Raw genomic sequence first — 20,178 nt, forward strand, 5'->3', positions numbered from 1 at the left:
ATTTCAGACACATCCTTCTGTACCTCAATGCCATGAGAGTGAAGATAAGTCCCAGCACCTCTAGGGCTGTCACCTTTTTATTTCTGCTGGTTCTTTCTTGAAATTATGGAAAATACTATATCATGCAGTGTGTAATGTTGTAGGACTAGAATGCAGAGAATATTTATGTGCTTACCCTTTCCTCTGCTGAGATTCCACGTAACATGGATCAAGTTTCCCCATGGAAACAGAAGCCTTCACAACACCTGAATTCTCACAATTTACTAGTGAGGTAAAGAGAAAAGGGAAAAGGTGTGTGTTTGTGTGACTGTATGAGGTTAAATTAGCCTCCCAGTCGGAAACAACTAGTATTAAACACTTATGACCCTTTTTATACCTTAATTTGACTGCCAGGTCAAATTGACCCAAACAGTATCTCTGTACTAAATAGATGTGTAGAGGATTGCAACTATGTAAAATAACTCATTTTAATGCTCATTATGGTTACAAATTGACCCAAAATATAACAGGAGGTTTAAGTACAGCCATAACAAGAAAAAAATGTTATTGGAGCTTCTAGCTATAAAAGGATTAAACTCCCTGGTGTCTTGTTTAGACCCTAGCTCTTTTGGTAGAAATTAAGGTTTTTTATTAAATAGACTCTGCAGAATTCTCTTATCCCTGAAGAACGGCCCTACAGTTGAAATTTGACTTTTGATTTAATCCTAGGCTTAAAGCATCATGTTTATACAAAGTGAAAACTGTTGATACCACAACATGGTGACTGTGACCCAGTTTTCGCCACAACTCTTGCAGGAGCAGGTTACATTAATACTGTTTCCTTGCACATGCAAAACTGTTTCAGGTGAAGACGTTAATCATACATAATTTGCATCTTTGTTTCACATTTTAAGTGCCCCAGCCATAACATTGTGTGAATCCAACAGGGAGCAGAGGAGATTCATGAACAGCAGTGTGACATTTAACACACTAGTTGGTAATGAATTAGATTAGAATTACACCACAATTCATTCTCTACATTTAAACTAAAAGCTTGTGCCAAGACATTATTACAGGATTTAAACATAAGACTACTACTCCTGTCGTTTACAGCTATAAGAAAGGTCTTGCACAAATATTATGTATATATTTCCAATTAAAAATGAAAAAGTGTATTTATGGATAGATGAAAACATTAAAAATATGAACATATTGTCATACATTTTTATAAGAGAGCATAAGAGAGCTGATTTCACTCCAGACCTCAGTATAAATATTTGTTTCTATCCATACAGATCCATTTATTTTACATAATTCTAGTGTAGATATATGATAATAGCTTGAAGGGGTGAAGTGTTATGCAAAATGTATTTTTTGAGCTTTGAAATATAATGTTATTCCTTCATCACAAACATACCTGGAATGTTACCTTGATTCTTTCAGGCCTGTTTGAGAAATCCTTGACTCTCCTTTGGCAGCCATTCAAGGGTTTCTACATGCTTGTTTCCACAAAACGTTAGGGTAGATCTACAGTCTACCCTCCGATCTACAGTCTGCAGCTCCCACTTTTTCCCTACTCAGCTCCACCAGACTAGCAGCAATTAGCAAACACCTGGTGGAACTGCGCATCAGCTGAACCATACGAAATAGTTCTCAGTCCAACGCTCCTGAAAATGGTTGTAAGCGGCATAATGGAGGACCATTGTTGTGATGACGAGCTGAAGGGGGAGTGTCAGAAGGAGCAGGAGCTTCTGAAAGAGACGGATTTCAATATGTCAAAATGCAAAGTCAAATTTCTTATAAGTCATGTTTATAACAACTGAAGATAAAATAGATACTTAGAGTGGCAGGGCTCTGTTATAACGCAGACAAAAAGAAAAGATAGCCCAATGCCATAGTTCACATCAGCTGGTGTTTATTGACGGTGTTCAGGTAAAAAAAAAACTGGAGAAGCTGTGCTGCATATTTACAATGGACATCCAGGCAGGTTAAAAACCAGACAAAAAACAACAGTACCTTCATTGCAGCTCAAAAGTCCATCACCTAAGATGACTATTCCCCCACATGGTTCATGTCTGGCCACAAATATAGTTTGTGGCCAGACATGAACATGGTGTTTCTGTAGATAGCTGCGAATAGTTGACCTACATTGGACCTGAATCCAGCATCCTATAACGACTCAACATTAACATACAACTCCAGCATGAATTTGGGTTTACAGAAGATAAATATTATTTACCAGGAGATCCAAGTACATAGAAATAACATGGGTTAGTTCGTTGTTAGCGATAGCATCGTTATCATAGACAAATTACTTAAAATAGCACAACTCATTATTCACCTGACAGAAACAAGTCCACAGTCGTTTAATGCTTCTTTTGATCCTAAATATTTGACCCAACCTGAAATTAAATAATTGTATTCTCCAGGCTTTTGAAAACTTTCTTCTGGTTCATCGTATAATATGAACCCTGCAGCTCCAGAGATATCTTGTTAGTTATGTGGATCACTTTGACACCGGGTAAATCCTCAGGATTATACAAGAAGTCTTTTTTTACCGAGATAATACGGATCATATCCTAAATATACGCGTGTTTTTTGAGACGCCTCGTCTCTTTCAGCCTATTTAGGGCATTAGCATACTGGTTGTGATCCAGTTTGCTTTGTTTTGAACCGGAGAAATCCACTTCCGGACCTCCATCTGAATTTCGCGCCCCATCCGGGTCACGTGTCTGCAACCCAGCAATACTCAATGGATGCAACGTCCTGATGACATCATTACGTCATCACGTGACTTCCTCCCCTGGGGCGCATTAATCCGGAAATTGTTTTGCTTGAATATCGGAACCGGCAAAATGTTTGACACTGAAAATTACAAGCTAGGATAGATATGACAACTGTGGCAGGAACACCGCGTGTGCACCCACGACGAACCACGCCAAAAAGTAAGTTCTGTCGGGTGCGCATATTTGTTAGTTGCTTGTTGGCACGGACTTTACTGTGGGACTACATCCCACGCTCCTCTGCCACACATTTGCTATAAAATGGTACTATGTGCGTAAAAAAAATACTGCTTCCTACTAGCAAATGCTGTGTTGTATAGAAAATAACAAATATAATTCCTTAACCAAACAAACCAGTTAGTTGTGATATAAATCATGGTAATATCATTTTATTTAAAAACAAAGAGGTTTTTTTGGGGGGGGTTGGTTGAGTATCTGTAGCCTCACTTACCAGGACTTTTATCTGTCTTCCTTAGGTGCAGAAACATCACTTATCCTCTGAACCTTCCTCAAGTGAGCATTGTGTTCATATTTGTGAATGAAGCCTTGTCAGTCATCCTGCGATCCATCCACTCTGCCATCAACAGGACACCCTCCCACCTTCTTAAAGAGATTATCCTAGTGGACGACAACAGCAATAACGGTAAAGAAAAAAAAAAAATCTCATTCCACCAAACAGCTGACAGCAAAGTCCCATCTTTAAAGTTATTTTTTAAAGCTTTAGCTGAGTTGAAAATGCAGGTGTGACGGGCACTTTGCAGCTTTGACTTTATCAGCATGTGGAAGCAGTGTGCACCAGTCTGTCATACAGAAGATACTATGAATTCTTCAGTACTTTTTTTTTTTATAGGCTGCTGTACGATAACAGCCTGTTTATACACAGTTACTCAACCTGCACATGCTTCCAAAGCCACTGAGATTAACTTCTGATAAACAGCATACATATCAGTGCATTCGCTGTGTTGTGTAAGTTTACACTGTGCACTTGGACTCAAAGCTTTCGAGTTTTGTGGGTTTAGTGATAAGAAGCAAATACAATCTACACAAAAATGTTTAATAGTTGTTTGCCACACATTTTAAAGGACTAAAATGCTTTAAAAAAATAATAATAAGTAAAATGTAGGCAAGTCTAAACTAAGAAAACATCCATCCATTCATTTTCTGTACACCGTTGTCCCTTAGAGGGGTAGGAGGGCTGCTGGTGCCTATCTCCAGCTAACATTCCGGGCGAGAGGCGGGGTACAACCTGGACAGGTCGCCAGTCTGTCGCAGGGCAACACAGAGACAGACAGGACAAACAACCATGCACACACACACTCACACCTAGGGAGAATTTAGAGAGACCAATTAACCTAACCATCATGTTTTTGGACTGTGGGAGTCCGGAGAACCCACGCATGCACAGGGAGAACATGTAAACTCCATGCAGAAAGACCCCGGGCCAGGAATCGAACCCAGGACCTTCTTGCTGCAAGGCAACAGCTCTACCAACTGTGCCACTGTGCTAAGAAAACAGTTTTGTTATAAATACAGTAAATGTTTAACAATGCATTAAGAATCTCTCCCAGAACCATAATCTTTTATTAGATATAATAAAATATTGTTAATTTACTCTATTGTTAAAGTTACATGTTATTACCTTTCATAAAAAGTTTTTAAAAAGATCAACTACATAAAAATTTAGGCTTAAAGACCTTAACAGAACCTGAATCATAAATGTACCTTTGATTAATGTCTGGCAACAGGGACTAAGGACATCTTGGGCTAGTCCTTAGTTCATACATGTTTTTCTCATGTATGAGAAAAATATGAAGTTATGAGACTGTTGCTGAATTTTATGATGATATCAATTACAACTATTCCACATTTTTCTTTTGTCTCCGTTCCATAGTTAAAATGTACAATTTTGCCTTTCAACCCCTAAAACTATTCATATGGTGCAATCAAAGGTGTTTAAGAGCACCTAATCTGACAGATATATTATTGGAATGTAGTGTGGAAATTCAAAGCACATTAGTTTTTTGATCTTGGTAATATTGATTTTGCTATGATGATTATGAATCAATATATTGTGCATGTCTGGCTTTGTCACATGATTAGAAATGCACTGATCAAATGGTCAGTAATTGAAATAGTTCAGCTATTCCCTGAATGTGTTTGGTTAGTAGTACGTCAAAGGTTGGAAATTCTGATGAGGCTGGGTTTCTAATCCTTAAATGTACCATAAATACTTTTTTCAGTCTGCAAAACACATCAACAAACAGAACATGTTTTGATGTGATTCTTCATTTGAGTTCAATAAGAATCGAAACATGTTAATAACCTGTTATTTGATGCATATGTGACAATTTTCTTGTAATTCCCCATCTTCTGCTACTTTGAAAGAAACCTGCAACACATTTTTATGGTCAGTGGTTTTTCTGTATTTTATTATTAAGTTAAAACAAGATGGAAACACATGAATTGATATGTATTTTAGTGTGGGTTTGCTTGTTTTGATTTTAGCTAAAAATATTTGAACTAGGATCTACAATCAAATCAGTAATTAACAATTTAGTGGCAAAGGTGATAAGGTTGTGTTTACTACGTATATATATATTTTTTGTATTAGATGATTTTCTTCTTACCTTGCTTATGGGTTTTTTATGAGAATATTGGCTAGTTGTGCAGAGTAAGTCAACATTTCTTTCAGTTTTAGTCTGTCAATTTCTGATGTGGGTCTGCACCTTAGTCCTTCCCTCCTCACAATAATCCCTGATGCCAACAAAGACAAGCATGCGTCTCACATGTAATTGATGTCTTGCTCTGAAATCTCCCAGGAGATGAGCTGTTGAAGGATGACTGTGGTGTTATGACGACTGACACTAGTGAGCTGTCCACAGAAGTTTGGAAAGAACTTTATAAAGTTGAAGCACATAAAGAGCAACTTGCTGTCTTAAAGTTTAAACCAAAAAAAAGTTTGTGTTTGCACATTTTTGATTGTGGCAACAAAATAATCCAGTGCTCTTTGCCAACTTTTCTCAAACTTCCTGTGACACTGTCAAAATACTGGCATGTTTTAGCACAAATGTCCATTAAACAATAAATCTGCTCTGAACCAGGTATGCAAAATCTTGTGAATGTATTGAGAGAACCCTTGAACCTTTGTCCTTTTACACCTAAAAACGTCACTTTTTATTTGTGTTTTTTAGGTTGTCCAGCTCAAACTGTAAGAAAAAAGTTTAATGGTAGTCAACTTTTTTTCTTACCAAATAAAAATCAAAATGTATTCTGCGATCTGTTTTGATAGATTGAACTAACTTTTGCTGCAATGACAGCTTCAAATGTTTTGGATTTGTTTTTCATAATGAAATACCTTTGTTCAATACACTAAACTAACATTTTTATATAAAAATAAATAACTGAAACGTTTTGTGCAGGAGTACTTCCTTTGACTCAATTGTCTCAAAGTGATAGCTTCTAGTTGAAATACTAAGCAGCTGATGGTCCGAATGTCTCTCAAGTGACGATACTAGCCTCATATTCAAAGTCAAAATATATTTTGTCATCTAAAAATGAAATTTTCTGGTGAAATCACTTGATATTAACCATTCATGTATGTAAAATATCCAGAGGGGAAAATGCAAATTCAGGAACACCTTGGTAATTCAGAAATCAGCATTTACATGTTTAGAGAAATCTATGATGTCCGTTGCTCCTCTGATGGTCTCCAGGCTCTCTTAATGTTAATTAGGGGGCCGTGTTCGCTGGGTTGAGCCGATGGATGAATAACACTAATTAGCTGCAGAGCCAGGAAATTTGCCCAGAGGCACGCAACAATCCAGCAAGGTGATGAGGTGTTTGCAATGAGCCTTGTCTTTATTTCTAAGCCTAATTCTTTCATCTGCATTCGCTGCATGTCTTGTTGACTTAGAAACATAGTTAGTGTATCCTGAGAAGTCAGGTTAGAGTGTACCATGTATAAGGGAAAAACATCAACCTGTAGTTATATGTGAAAGGTGGAGCTGGTAGTTTTCTCTACAGGACTATATTATAAAGGCAGAAAGCCATTATTAAAAATGGTAATGACTGAGTGCCAAAGCCATTTATAAGTTTTATGCTTTTTAATTGGCTCTGCTGCTTTCAAAAAGGAATTAGATTATCAACGTGGGAAAAACTGTTTGCCAAAGTCAATCGACCAAAATGTGGCATGTCCTGGAGGCTCCTGAAACTGAATTTAAATAAATTTTGTTAATTTAACACTCTAGAATAAGTATGGTCGTGCTCCCTCAGGCTATTATTGACCAGAAAGTTTAAGATGTCTATTAAAAAATGTAAATGTGAAAACCTAAAAGTTTCCACAACCTCTATTCTCCTTCCAGCACAGACAGATTACCACATCACGAGCAAGGAACATTCATATTTCATTACATAACCGAGAGCTGGAGAGTTGTCGTCTTCAGCTTCTTCAGAGTCCCAAGTGACACTGCGACATTTTGCTGATGGCATTTCACTCTATTTGTTTGAGCACTCTGCCACACTGCGGCCGATAGGCCTGGTGCTATCATTTCAACCAAGACTGAGCTCTAAATATCGCCAGGCTGTTGACCCCTGACTCTGCTGAGATTCTTGAAGGGGTCCACACCTAACCTCTCAGCCACCCTCTTGTTCACATTAGTCACCTGGCGTTGTCACAGTTCAACTCCAGAAGACATTAGCATGTAGGAGAACATACATAGCCATCAAGGGAGAAAAAGGCAAATTGACCCAGCTGATTCTTTTGTAATTGGATAGTGTTCCAAGCTGTGTCTTGAAAACTCCCGACTGGTGAACTCCCAGCCAGATTTGGAAGAAAACTGAAGAAGGGGGGCTCACCTATTAAACGATCTGTACAGAAGACAATGATTAGATCTTTAAAGTTACATGTAAAGGATTCAGAGAAAATCTCCTCACATAGATGGAAAATATAAAAAATGTCACTACAGAATCTGTAGCGACCCAGAACAACCTGAGCTTGTTGCATTCATTACCAAGTTGTCTTTCAAGTGATCAACTACCGTATTTTTTGGGCTATAAGCCGGTACTTTTTTCCCACGCTTTGAACTATGCGACTTACAGCCTGGTGCGGCTTTTCTGTGGATTTTTCTTCATCCAACAGGGGGCTATTTAACAGGAAGTGAATCATTATAAGTCAAAATTGGAAATCAAAGAAGAAAGCGCTAATTTTCATTTAGAATAAGCACATGCTAGCAGCAGGCACGAGTGAGAAATGTTTTCAAACTCATACCTCCTCATCATGGAAACCACACGAAGAAGTTCATATGATGCAGCTTTTAATTTGAGGACTATCGATCTGGCAGTACAGGAGGAAAATAGAGCCGCTGCACGTATCGGCGTGAACGAATAGTAAGGTGCGCTCTGTGGTCCGGAAAATACGATGTAGAGAATTTTAGAGTTAAAATGTTTATGTCATATAGAGTAAATAATAAAAATAAGCATATCTACTGTTGGAAGTGAAATTGCTTTATGTCTTATAATACCAAGATCTTTGTACACATTGAGAGTGAAAATGAGGATAGACACTCAGCTCAGTCAGTGATGTCTTGGTTTCTTGCCAGTGTTGGTGACTCAGCTGTGAGTGATCCTCACAGCTCCAGGAGATTTGTTCTTCCCTGACCCCTAATAGAGAAGAAACAGTTACAGGAAGGGAACACCACAGAGGTTTATTGCACAGAGGGAACAATTTCTGATTTGCGTCCAGTTTTTGTCAAATATTATTAAATTTATTAGATTTTTTTAACCATAAAGGTTTTTTTTTGTTGCTGTTGTTTATGTTTTTGGGGGTTTTTTTAGTAGAAGTTTGTCGATTTTTGTTTAACTTTTTATGTAATGTGATGCTGACATTTGTGTTACCAAAACTACCTGCAGATTCAATAGTAGCTTGGTTTCACAAGTCATCAGGATATCAAATTGGTTGAAAAAGTTGAATAATTACAGTAACTTAAATTTTTGTTTTCACACCGAATAACCTCAGTAAGATATTATGTTACATCCATATGCAGTGTTATATTATTTAAATTGTTCTAAATATGCTTTTGAGGATTTTTTAAAACTTAAACTGTTTAAAATCAGTTATTTTTTTTAAGATTATAATTTTGCTATACTGCATCAAGCAACTGACTTCATAACTTTCATTGAAGTATTGATGTTCAATTGTTATTCTATGTTACAATAAAATATGAATGGAATCACATCAGGTTTAAGGACTAGTACATGTTGCATCATATTGGAGTTAAAATTTTATACCTCCAGATGGTGCGGCTCCTCTTTGCTTCAGTGCCATGTTTCTGAACCAGACAAGGTAGATCAGAGACCAGAACAGATTAATAAGCAGCCACTGCTTCCAATGAATGTGTTTTAAGCTATTTCAGTTTTTTTAAGCAGCCTTTTTTTTGACTAATTAAAAAGGAGACAGTGAGGTTGATGGCTCTTAATTAACACTTTAACTTTGTCAATTTATCGCACTTAAAAATAGACTGATCTGGGATGAAAAAATAGGTCATAATATTAATTTTATGTTAATCCTGTTCAAAATGTTAACATTTTTTGTTTCATTAATGCATTGTTTTGTCTGCCAGGAAGAACCTGAATCTCGCTTTCCATTTCAACATTGTGTTTTGCTGTGAGAGCAGTAATCTAATGTGGATTTATTCAGCAGCCTAAGGTGTGCAGAGACGTTCCAGTCACTGTTGGATATCTTGCACGATGTTGTTCCCAAACCAGCTAATGAAAGCTGGAGGGTACACAAAGGTGGGGTGATATCAGCCAAAACTAGCAAAGCCAAACTTCAGGCTAGAGCTTCACTCACACTGTTTTTTAACAAACTGCCAGTGGGCCGTGGGTTTGATTGCCGAGGAAGAGCCAGTACCTGCTGGATGTTTCAGACACAAATTTTGCTGTGGTGGACTTATGTACTGAGAAGCTGCCAAGCAAGTGTTGTAGCTCAAACTAAAAAGCAAGTGTGAGACCTGTAACCATGCCGATCTGCCATCTGCTGTGTGAGAAGAAATGCTCTAATGGTAATAGATGATGCTTGCAGAGGAACATGCATGAATGCAGTGTTCATTTTCTAAAAACAAAAATCGTATTTCAGGTTAGACTTCCATGAGCATAATTGTACAAGTATAAAATAGGTGTAAATTATATTACAAAACATGGGTATTATCCTAATTGTTAAAATATCCCCTGCTTTCTATATTTTGCAAGAATCTAAATCAGTATTGATGTGGTTTGTTTCTGTGTTATGTGTGATTTAAGGCAAGACTGATCTGACCAAAATAACATGTTAATTTTTTTTTCACTTACCATTAACTTTGCTCATTATCTTCTGAGATGACATTTCAGCTAGATTTACAATCATAAGCTGCTGGATTTATTTCATGACTGCACAGTTATGCTTGAAAACTCACTTGCTTTTTGTGTAACTTCAGTGTAACTCCGGCAGAGCTACAGCGGGATATCAGTCCTGAAAGATTGATGAGCGGTAGCCATCAGCCATTGCTCGCGTAATGGTGTGTGCTTTATTGTGATTTGTTATGAGCCATAATGCCACATCACTCTTATTTTTAAATTCCCAACACATTAGGGTGTCTTAATTATTGAAGAAATAAACATTATTAAATCTGTTGCAGCAGCCTTTTCACGCAAATCTCTGCCACTTCCTTCAGCTAATTTTAGAAGACCAACGTAAATGACTTCAGAAGCAAATTTTTCTGATAAGTGTTGTAAAACATGAGTTGGTACAGGGTACCGCTGGTTGATTAAGTCTATGAGAACACAATTCTGACCACCCCATAATGAACAAACATGATAGTTACCTGTTTCATGCTGTGCACATTAGAAAAATAGAAAGGGGAAAAAATATGCTGCTGCAAGTTACTTTCTGTCTGTTGGAGAAAACACCTACCCCTGCTGAGAATCAGCAGGCACAGAAAAGAGAAAAACAACCTAATGTCTCTGCTATTTATCCATGAATCATTCCTTCTTAAAAGCAGTAAACATGTGTATTAATTTACCCAGCTAAGTCTAGACACAGACATAATCGGTTTTCTAACTTGTAAAATTGTAATGCAACACCTATAGAGTCTATCCCATTAGTCATTAAGCAAGAAGAGACAATTTACATCAGAGAACTTTGCACTCACTCTATCTGCCTTTCTTTTAATGGCACAGAATGACATGATGCTATTGAAAAATATCTAACTTATTTGACACTGAAACATACAGTCAGGTCACCAGATAAACCTGGTTGTTATTGATGTTTTTGGGCATTGCTAAAAAAACAAATTCTGCAGGATGGGTACTGCACTTTATGCATGGCATCACTGCTACAGAATCAACACAACTAAAACTTAAATATTGTAGCAGAGACTCTAGAACAACACAAAAGTAATCTCATTATGTGCATTGTGAGATGAAGATGTCTTGCCAGGTCCTTAAAAATGATAATGAAACTGAAGTCGTGCCATACTTTTTCATTAATTCAGCAAATGATGTGGAATCACTCATAAAACATTGAAATTTTATTTCAAGATGGTTGACTCTAAAATATTAAAAAAGAAATGAATTTTGTCATGGCGGTACACAGAAGAACATTAAATCCTATACCCTTGATCCTAATATGCACACACTATTCAAAACAGGAGGGCATTAAAAGCAACACATACTCCTCCTTCCACTCTAGGTTCTAACTCAGGAAGTAGGTATGGCTTTGTGACCGCCCTCTCTTCACTACCCACAGCTGCAGTGTGATGGTCTCTCTCCTCTTTGGCGGGTGCTGGGCAGTCTTGCTGCCGGGGCTTGTGCAGGTGCCTGGCTACCCTGATAACTGGGTCCAGGCTTTCTTGGAATAGGGGACTAGGTCGAGAAGTTCGGTGGCCTGCTTCACTCCCAGTGCCTCTTTAGCCTGAGGGCTGCTGTTGCTGTGCTTTACTGCCAACTTATCTCTATTTAAGGCTGTTCTGTGGGGGTGCCTGTGTGTCTGACTGGGGCTGCTGTTGCATTTATGACTGAAGGCTAACTGCTCTTTGCTGCTCTTGGGTAATGAGTGCTGCAGGCTTCCTGCCCTTCTCACCGCTATAGCAACTTTGTGACTTCAGGTGACAAGTTCACCCCTCCACTCCCTCCACTGGCACAAACATGCATCCACACACCCACAAATCCATGCAAATAAGCTAACTGGTTTAGGTTATACCAATATGTCAATCATTGAATTAAAATTTTGTCGTAAGACATAGTTTTTATGTAAGGCAGCAAGCTGCTCTATAAGGTATGCCTGAAATGCCAAGACAGAAAACATGAAGGAAAAGGAGTTGATGTCCCACAAACTTTACTTTGTTCTGAACATTTAGAGCCATGCAAAATTGCCATTTTCAGTACTTTGGCATTATAGGCACAATAGTAAACAGCTTGCTGGTAACGTCATCCAGTAAATTCTGGGACAAAGTTCAACTAACACATGTTTCTGGAAGGAAAGCAGAGTAACTTCTGAAAATTCATAGTTACTAGAGGAGCATATGGAAAGTCCACCTTTAAAGACCATCCATAGATATAAAGACCTTCCAGATGTGATACAACAGTACTAGTGCTCCACTTTACAGCTGGTGCTCTCTACCATAAAGTATGGATTTAATTGAAGGATATATTTAATTTTCTGTAATCAGAAAAAGCCACTTTCTTATTTCTGTAAAATTATTTTAAAAAACAAAACAGCCTTCAATTACTTACAAATGTTCAGCTAATGATATATCTTGAAAAATCCTGATATGTATAAATACCAAATAAAATAGAAAGTTTAATCCAGTATTGTAGTTCATTACATTTCCAAGAAAAAAAAAGCCCAGAAATGATGATTTTGCTCCACTAACACTCAGTATGATCTCATCTTGCAGAGTGTGTATTACCTGACTCATACACACTCAAACTGTGTATGAGTCAGGTAATAATGAAGATAAACTTTTAATATGGACATCTGCCATGTGTTGAAAAGGATTGCAGGCTGACACTCAATATTGCAGAGGCCCTGTTATGGCTGTTAAACCCCATGGAAGTCAGCAGTCTGCTCAAGCTGCTCCCTATTTGGTCCACTGATCAAAGCAATGAAGCATGAGTGCCTTTGGCCTCTGCCCATTGAAAAACTGCCCACTGGAGGAGAACATGATGATGTCTTGTGGGTGGTTTGCTTGAGGCAACTCTCACTTTACTCACCTAATCCTGAAGGGAATCTTCAAAAGCACTGCTGATACTGATGCAAAATACATTCTGTTTGATTTGTTCGCAGATGAGCTCAAGGAAAAACTGCAGGACTTTGTGTCGGAAACAAACAGTCAGCATCCAGGATTCATAAAGATAGTACGTCACACCAGGCAGGAGGGGCTGATCCGGTCCAGAGTGAGTGGATGGAGGGCTGCCACTGCCCCAGTTGTTGCCCTATTTGATGCCCACGTTGAGTTCAATGTCGGCTGGTGAGTCACTCACAAGTGCAGCGTGAAGTGATATTAGCTAGGTTTAACAGATGTTCACAAGTTCTTCAGTCATTTAAAGTCATTCTGGAAATTTAGAATAATGCATCATGTTTCAATAAATCTTGAGTAGATTAATGTTATTCTAAAAAGCTAGCATTGTATATAAAATGTAACAATAGGTAATAACTGATAAGTAATTGTACGACTAAGAAATTGTATTTCTTTAATTTCTCAAGCAACGCAATAACTAAAATATGTCTGTATTTACAGTGCATTCATTACATTACTGTGTATGCTATTAACTATAACTCTTAGTATTAATAATGTTCAAAATATGTACCGTATGTTTATTTTACACTATTGTGACACTTAAACTTGCACACACACACACACTTAAGCCAATTTGTGCTTTGTCGAAACCATCAACCAAATGCATAAACTATAAAAATAAAACAAAATGCAGGTGAATCCCTTGAGCTGGTAATTATCAAGAATAAGTTTGCAGTGAAGTTCCATGCAGCTAATCCATTCTTAATACTTTGCATTCATATGCATGTTTTTAAAGCAATCTGAATTAAAGAAGGATTATGACACTGACTGTTGTCACTGTTAGTTATGGTTTCTTACTATGTAAACATGGGTTTAAAACAATGGTCTTAGGTATGTATAAAATACATATATACTATGTTGTTTAAAGTTGTATATCAGCTTGAGACAAGAAATTGGATTTGTGGAAACTGTTTTGAATTCCTGGCATACAGATAACATTTTCTCAGACAAACACGGGAAAACCAAAACCACATTTAAACTGTCCAACTCTGTTTTTTCTGATCATTACAACACAAAGGTGTGTGACCTGTTATACAGGCAACGTGTTTATCCTTCACAAAACAGCCTGATGTACTTGTTTGAACTGATGCACTTTTCTGTCTCTCATTTGTAATTCAAGAGTTTCTTTTAAACTTGCTGGAACATTTCCTCTGAAAAGAGAGACTTGGTTCCTTCTATTATAATACGCAGTAGTTACTTTGAACCTGTTTTGATTTTTGTTTTTTACATTTATTTAGGAGAGGTTTTATTTGATTCACAATGACAATATCAAATACATTTGCATTTCTTAAAAAAAACTCAGTTATAACAGTGTAGTCCGTAGAGAATGTTGTTGTGATTAATAGATATGATATAGGAGACCCCTAACTACTCAGAAGCTGAAATCTGACATTAGGAAATTAGGAGAAAAACATTTTACCATCAAAGAAACTGCAACTGCGTTTGGACAGTTCCTAAATGCCTACAAGTGTTGCTTAAAAAAGATATTGCTCAGCACATTGCTCTGTGCACTATTTACCTCAGCATCTGCTGACCCCTCTGTCTCTCCACTTTGTGGCTGAGTTGCTTTCATTCACAACTGTATCTTCTTGGTTATAAAACTACTAACATATCTACATTATCTAGTTGTGAAGAGATTTCTAGACTAAACTTGCACAGGTGGGATCCTGTCCTGGTTCGACAGTGGAACTCATGTAGCTCTTGAGAGTTACCCTTTCTTTCATAAATTTTTATAGAAGATATCTTTTTGCTGGATTTTATACACTTGTGGTCATATAACTGAATTAAGTGATTTGGAGAGGTGACTCATTAGTGTTAGCAACACAGCCACCTCAAAGGTGTGTGGACTCCAACCTTGGAACTACTGGGGATTAAATATGTTAAGTAGCTTTTTGATCTAATTCTAGCATATTTACATAAATATCTTTTACTGACAAATATTTTCATTAATAAAATTGAATTTGTTATAAGTAGATATCTTTTTTTTTCATATTTTATTGGAAATCACTTTTAAAATATGTTCTATGGAGAGTAAGTTTGTCAAACTAAATGCAAATGATGAAATTAAAATCTTTCTCCATGTTATCAGGGCTGAACCAATACTGCTGAGAATTAAAGAGGACAGAACACGCATAATCTCCCCATCATTTGACAACATCAAGTACGACACGTTTGAGATTGAAGAGTATCCACTGTCCGCCCAGGGCTTTGACTGGGAACTCTGGTGCCGCTACCTCAATCCACCCAAGACCTGGTGGCACAGGGGCAACAAAAGTGCCCCAATCCAGTAAGTAAAACCTGCACCGTTATATGTCTGACATTAAATTACTAAATGTCAGTAATCTAAAAATTCTAGATTGTGATTTTTAACATTATTACATACTGTATATATATATTTGGGTCCTTACTGTCAGTATGAGAACCATCGAACAAAACTGATCTTCATTGTAAATGTTTCAGGAGCCCGGCTCTGATTGGCTGCTTTGTGGTGGACAGACTGTACTTTGAGGAGATTGGTCTGCTGGATGAAGGCATGGAGGTGTATGGGGGAGAAAATGTGGAGCTGGGCATCAGGGTGAGTAATGCCTCTGGCCATGAAGTCCATTGTTTATTCAGAAAATGTGAGGGAAAAATATTACAGTGGCTGTAAAGGGGAGAGCTCCAGGGTTCACCTTTTTCCATAAAACCATAAAAGTATTCGATACATGGTATTTGATTTAAGTGTGTGGCAGTATTTTGGTGGTGTTGCAGTATGTTAAACAATTAGTGCTAATAGAGCTTTTTACAGAGTGGTGCAGTAATTGCTGGGCATTTCTAAATTCTAAAACTAGTTGAAATCACTTTAGTTTGTCATACAATATGTCTGCCTTTGAGTCCGAATCAATTTTAGGAGGGATTCACACCAAGGCTGGCTTGATCTTTGGCTTATCCACAAAGCTCCTGTGACATAAATTTCATCTTCTGTTCCTGCCTACAAGAATCCTTTCGGTCTTTTTGTGTTGCAACTGAATGCAGCCTTGATTTTAGTGACAATGCTGAGTCTGCGCAACACTGACAATAAAAACCCCATTGAGAAGGTGGTAAAAAGCACACCACAGAGAAGGAATCAAATCTGGAGCAGCACACTTCTTTTTAAAGAAACACCAGATTTAAAAGGAATACAAATTTTGATCATTTATCCCCTTTGAACATCAGGAATTCAAAAGCTTTCCCAAATCTGTGGTCAGATATCACTCTAAAAAACTTTTTTTTCTCCAATATACTGCTCCATTATTTCCACCTACAATGCTGTCATGGCAACCGCAAGCTCATGAATGAATCTGTCCAATTGATCTCAAAATGCTATGAACACATGCAGGCTTATGCATGTCTGTAATATTCCAGCAGTTTGTCCACATGTAGCTGGGGAGTTATGTTAGTCATTATCTATTTTAGCATATACAGATATTTACTGCAGAAGAAAAGCTGTTTGGGCAGTTTCAGAAAACCCCAGCCTGCAAAATGTAACAAGGTAGACGTCATTCCAGATATTATTTAAAAGGTAACTCATGATTCTTCAGAGAGATTGTTAGAAACCAGTGAAATAGTCATCTTGACTTTGCAGATCACATTTTTTAACGACTTGACCCAACACTTCTAAAATAGTCAACACAGCAGAAGAAATTATCCTTTAGCTACTCAGAAGGCATTGCAACATACCTTCTTACTTGTGTAGTTTTAGCAAGAACAAAAAATCAATACTGATTGATTCTGAAGTCTGAACAATCATCTTCCCCCCCGTTGATCCGTCTGTTGAGACTTGTCAGCATTAAAGTCTGTGTTGCTTTTTATAATGCTGGACAGAGCAGACAGATGTACCCTCTCCATAATTTCCACCATATCATTATGTTATACACCGTCAGCTCTGACTGTGAACCACAAAAATACACGGTGTGTGTTTATTATAGCAGTATGACACACAGAAAGGTCAGAGCAGGAGCTGTCCTTCTCAAGGATTGGTAATGGTAGCTCACAGCAAAGTTACAAAGACCATTATATGAGCTAACAGCCTTTTCAATAAAAGCAAGAGAGGAGTGCCTTTTTCTCTTCTTACTGGAGTATACTGTGGAAAGGAACTTCAGAGCAGGATGCCAAATGTGGATTTATCCATCCTAGCTAATAACAGAGATCAAATTAGCAGAGCAGAAGGAAGATTAATCCCAGAAATCATTTAGCTGCAGTGTTTGGATTTTTGTTCACAGCTTTAAAACAGAACACATACAGTTCTGTAGCATCACTTTAGTTCAAAACCTTTGTTAGGATTAATTTTGTGCTGACATTTTGCAAACTATAATTAACCTAAGTGCTTTACTGAGTTGCTATTTAGGTAGAATTATTGTCTTTGTATAACATTACAATGACATTTTGTCGACAGCATGTCAGACTACAAGACACTGCAAAATTGGTCACAGTGAAAAAATATGGTTAAAAGCAGGCATACTTTAGGTAAATATAGATTTAAAGTTAGGCCTATATATTTTAGACCCAAGATTTGAAATCCCAGAAAGAGGTAGTCCACGACCTTGATCCTTAGGGCCTGCTGCTCTGTTTTGTAATTTCACATATCAGAGTGAAATTACTGATTTACCTCCTAAAGGTTCTGAAATAGGTTGTTTATAAATATGTATCTTAATCAAGTATTCTGAAGAAGAGCAGTATCTAAATCATTCAGGATAAAATGCTCTGAGGTTCAAGGTTGGGAACCACTGCTATGGAGCACCAGCAGAGTTTGCCCGCCTGCAGCATACTGGTCATGGCCCCCAGACCGGCTGCCAACACAGGGCTGGCTCTCATTGTGTCCTCAGAGATGCATTTGAACAAGGCCAGCAGCTACAGTCTTTGGCCGCAACTTTATGAGGTTTAGTGGTAACATGGTTAAAATAAGCCCTAGTTTTCTTTTTATGTTTTTGCTTTGTGGAAACATTACTGTATATTGTGACACCAATAACTGTTAATTTTATAGGATTCTCTGGGGTATTTAGTGAAATACTGTGGATTATTTTATGCTGCTTTTACATGCTAGACAAGATAAATCCAGTTGTAGAGTTATAGTTTCACCAGATAAACAACGTCCTTGTTTATCTGGACATTGTTTGTCTAATCAAAAGCCAAACAAGCTGTTTTGTGTGGTTAAAAAGAAAATAAAAACCTTGAAAATAGAGACCTCATCTGATTGTTGAATCAGGCAGGATCCTGATGGCCACAGGCTCTGTGCGGAAACTCTATGACCCACAAGTAGTCCTTTAGCCTTAGAGCACAGTGCTCTGATTGGATGAAAGGGAATCATACGATCTTCATGATGAGATGGAGCCTGGTTATTGTACTCTTTCTAGGTACAAAGAAGAATTTTAAATTACTTCTGTATTGTACAGTGAGTCACAGAAATATTGCCTCTTTTATTCATTTTTGCCAATATTTCAGCTCCTGCAATTTGGATAAGTTGAAGATTTCTTTGAGAGATTTTGGGACATCCAGGTAATAATGCATTGCAGTAACTAAGCCTTGAGGTAACAAAGGTATGAACTAGATTTTCAGCATCATTCTGAGGCAATATGCAATGCTCTCCATTTCTCTGCCTCCTCAAAGGCTGGATCTGTACGGACTTTGAGATTTAAAGCATAGTCCCAAAGGAAGCATGGTAACATGGACATGCATGCACAATTGGACAGCTTACAACTATATCCAGTTTAAGGGAAATATAAGGCCAGTTTTCTTCTGGCAGAAATAGTGAATGTTTGTAAGGAATTTTCCAGTTTCCAGCAGTCACTCACTGTTGAAAAGAACATTTAATTTTCCATAATGATCCACACTGTTTAGTTTTCTTAAACAGAAAAAATATGCCTCTCATAACTAAGTCTGCATGTCAGCACATTTAACCAAAACAATGGTGTCATTAACAACTGAATGTTAGTGTCAGTGATTGGGTTCACAGCCATGTCAGAGTTTATATAAAGCTTCCAACTTATGCATGCCTGAAATTTAGATTTCTAATACTTTCTGCGATTACACATGCGTACATCTGGATATTGTGTATTTATATTGCTATGCAAATGCACAGCTGCAGTTCTTGCTCATGGCAGGTTTTTGTTCCACTGTGTTGACTTTTCATGTATAATTTAAAAATGCTAACAGAAAACAGAAGTTTGCTCGACGTTACCCTGATCCCACGTGTGTCTTCTATGGTTGCAAGCAAATGTTTTAAAATCATTATTGTGACAAACATTCTGCAGCATATCCATGAAAAAGGTAATTTGCGGAAACGATTATGTTTGTGCAATTATTGACAAAAACACAAAAATGAAAAGGAAAAAAAAACATCTGACAAGTACACAGACTACTACAGAACTGCACACACAGACATGGTATGACCAAAACAACTAAACTTTGTTATACTTACCATTCCTTTCATAAAAATAAGAATATTTTTTCATAAATATAATTTCTTTTGTTGTAGAATGCTAGTGGTTGGTTGATTTAAGGACAAAGCATACATTAGAATGAACAATTTTTCTTTGTCTTTAGTTATGTGGATGAACACAAATAAGCTAAGATAAAATGCACAAAACAGAATACACTCACAAAACTGTAGCCTTTAGCATTTTTCAGACTTTTAGAGGTGATCAGAGCAATAAAGTCTCTCAGCTATTATCTGTTTTCAGGAAACCCAGTGGCAATACTGGAAGTGTGGTGATGTCCATCTCCACTAAAGACATGGACATCTTATATGTACCCATATTGATCCAGTGGATGCAGCAAAATTGTGATGATAGCTTCCTGCTGCAATAGCCTGAAATAGAGTCCTGGTAAATGCAATCGGCGTCCAGGATGAATAACACCACAGTGTTTCAGTTACAACATAAATCTGAAATGTCGCTTTGAGTTCTGCCTGTCTGTATGTGTTGAAATTGTTCTTTGAAAGCCTAATGTAATCATACCTCTAATGAAACATGCAAGTTTATCTGAGGTGGTCCTGCAACATAGTCTGTAGAGAATACATCTAAAATTACCTCAGGACCTTGAAACAAAATTATAATTAAAGAAATTTC

At 37.4% G+C, this 20,178-nt stretch overlaps 1 protein-coding gene across 1 annotated transcript in view; it reads left to right on the top strand.

The window, feature by feature from the left end:
• galnt18b (UDP-N-acetyl-alpha-D-galactosamine:polypeptide N-acetylgalactosaminyltransferase 18b) overlaps positions 1 to 20,178 on the top strand; it is an 89,661-nt gene that overhangs the window by 42,819 nt on the left and 26,664 nt on the right. Inside the window, exons 3-6 of the mRNA XM_032561444.1 lie at positions 3,239 to 3,405; positions 13,081 to 13,264; positions 15,183 to 15,380; positions 15,554 to 15,668. Coding sequence (XP_032417335.1) covers positions 3,239 to 3,405; positions 13,081 to 13,264; positions 15,183 to 15,380; positions 15,554 to 15,668 — 664 coding nt within the window. The remainder of the gene's footprint in view (positions 1 to 3,238; positions 3,406 to 13,080; positions 13,265 to 15,182; positions 15,381 to 15,553; positions 15,669 to 20,178) is intronic.

Source organism: Xiphophorus hellerii, chromosome 4 (genome assembly GCF_003331165.1).
Source record: "Xiphophorus hellerii strain 12219 chromosome 4, Xiphophorus_hellerii-4.1, whole genome shotgun sequence".
NCBI classification, from domain to species: domain Eukaryota; kingdom Metazoa; phylum Chordata; class Actinopteri; order Cyprinodontiformes; family Poeciliidae; genus Xiphophorus; species Xiphophorus hellerii.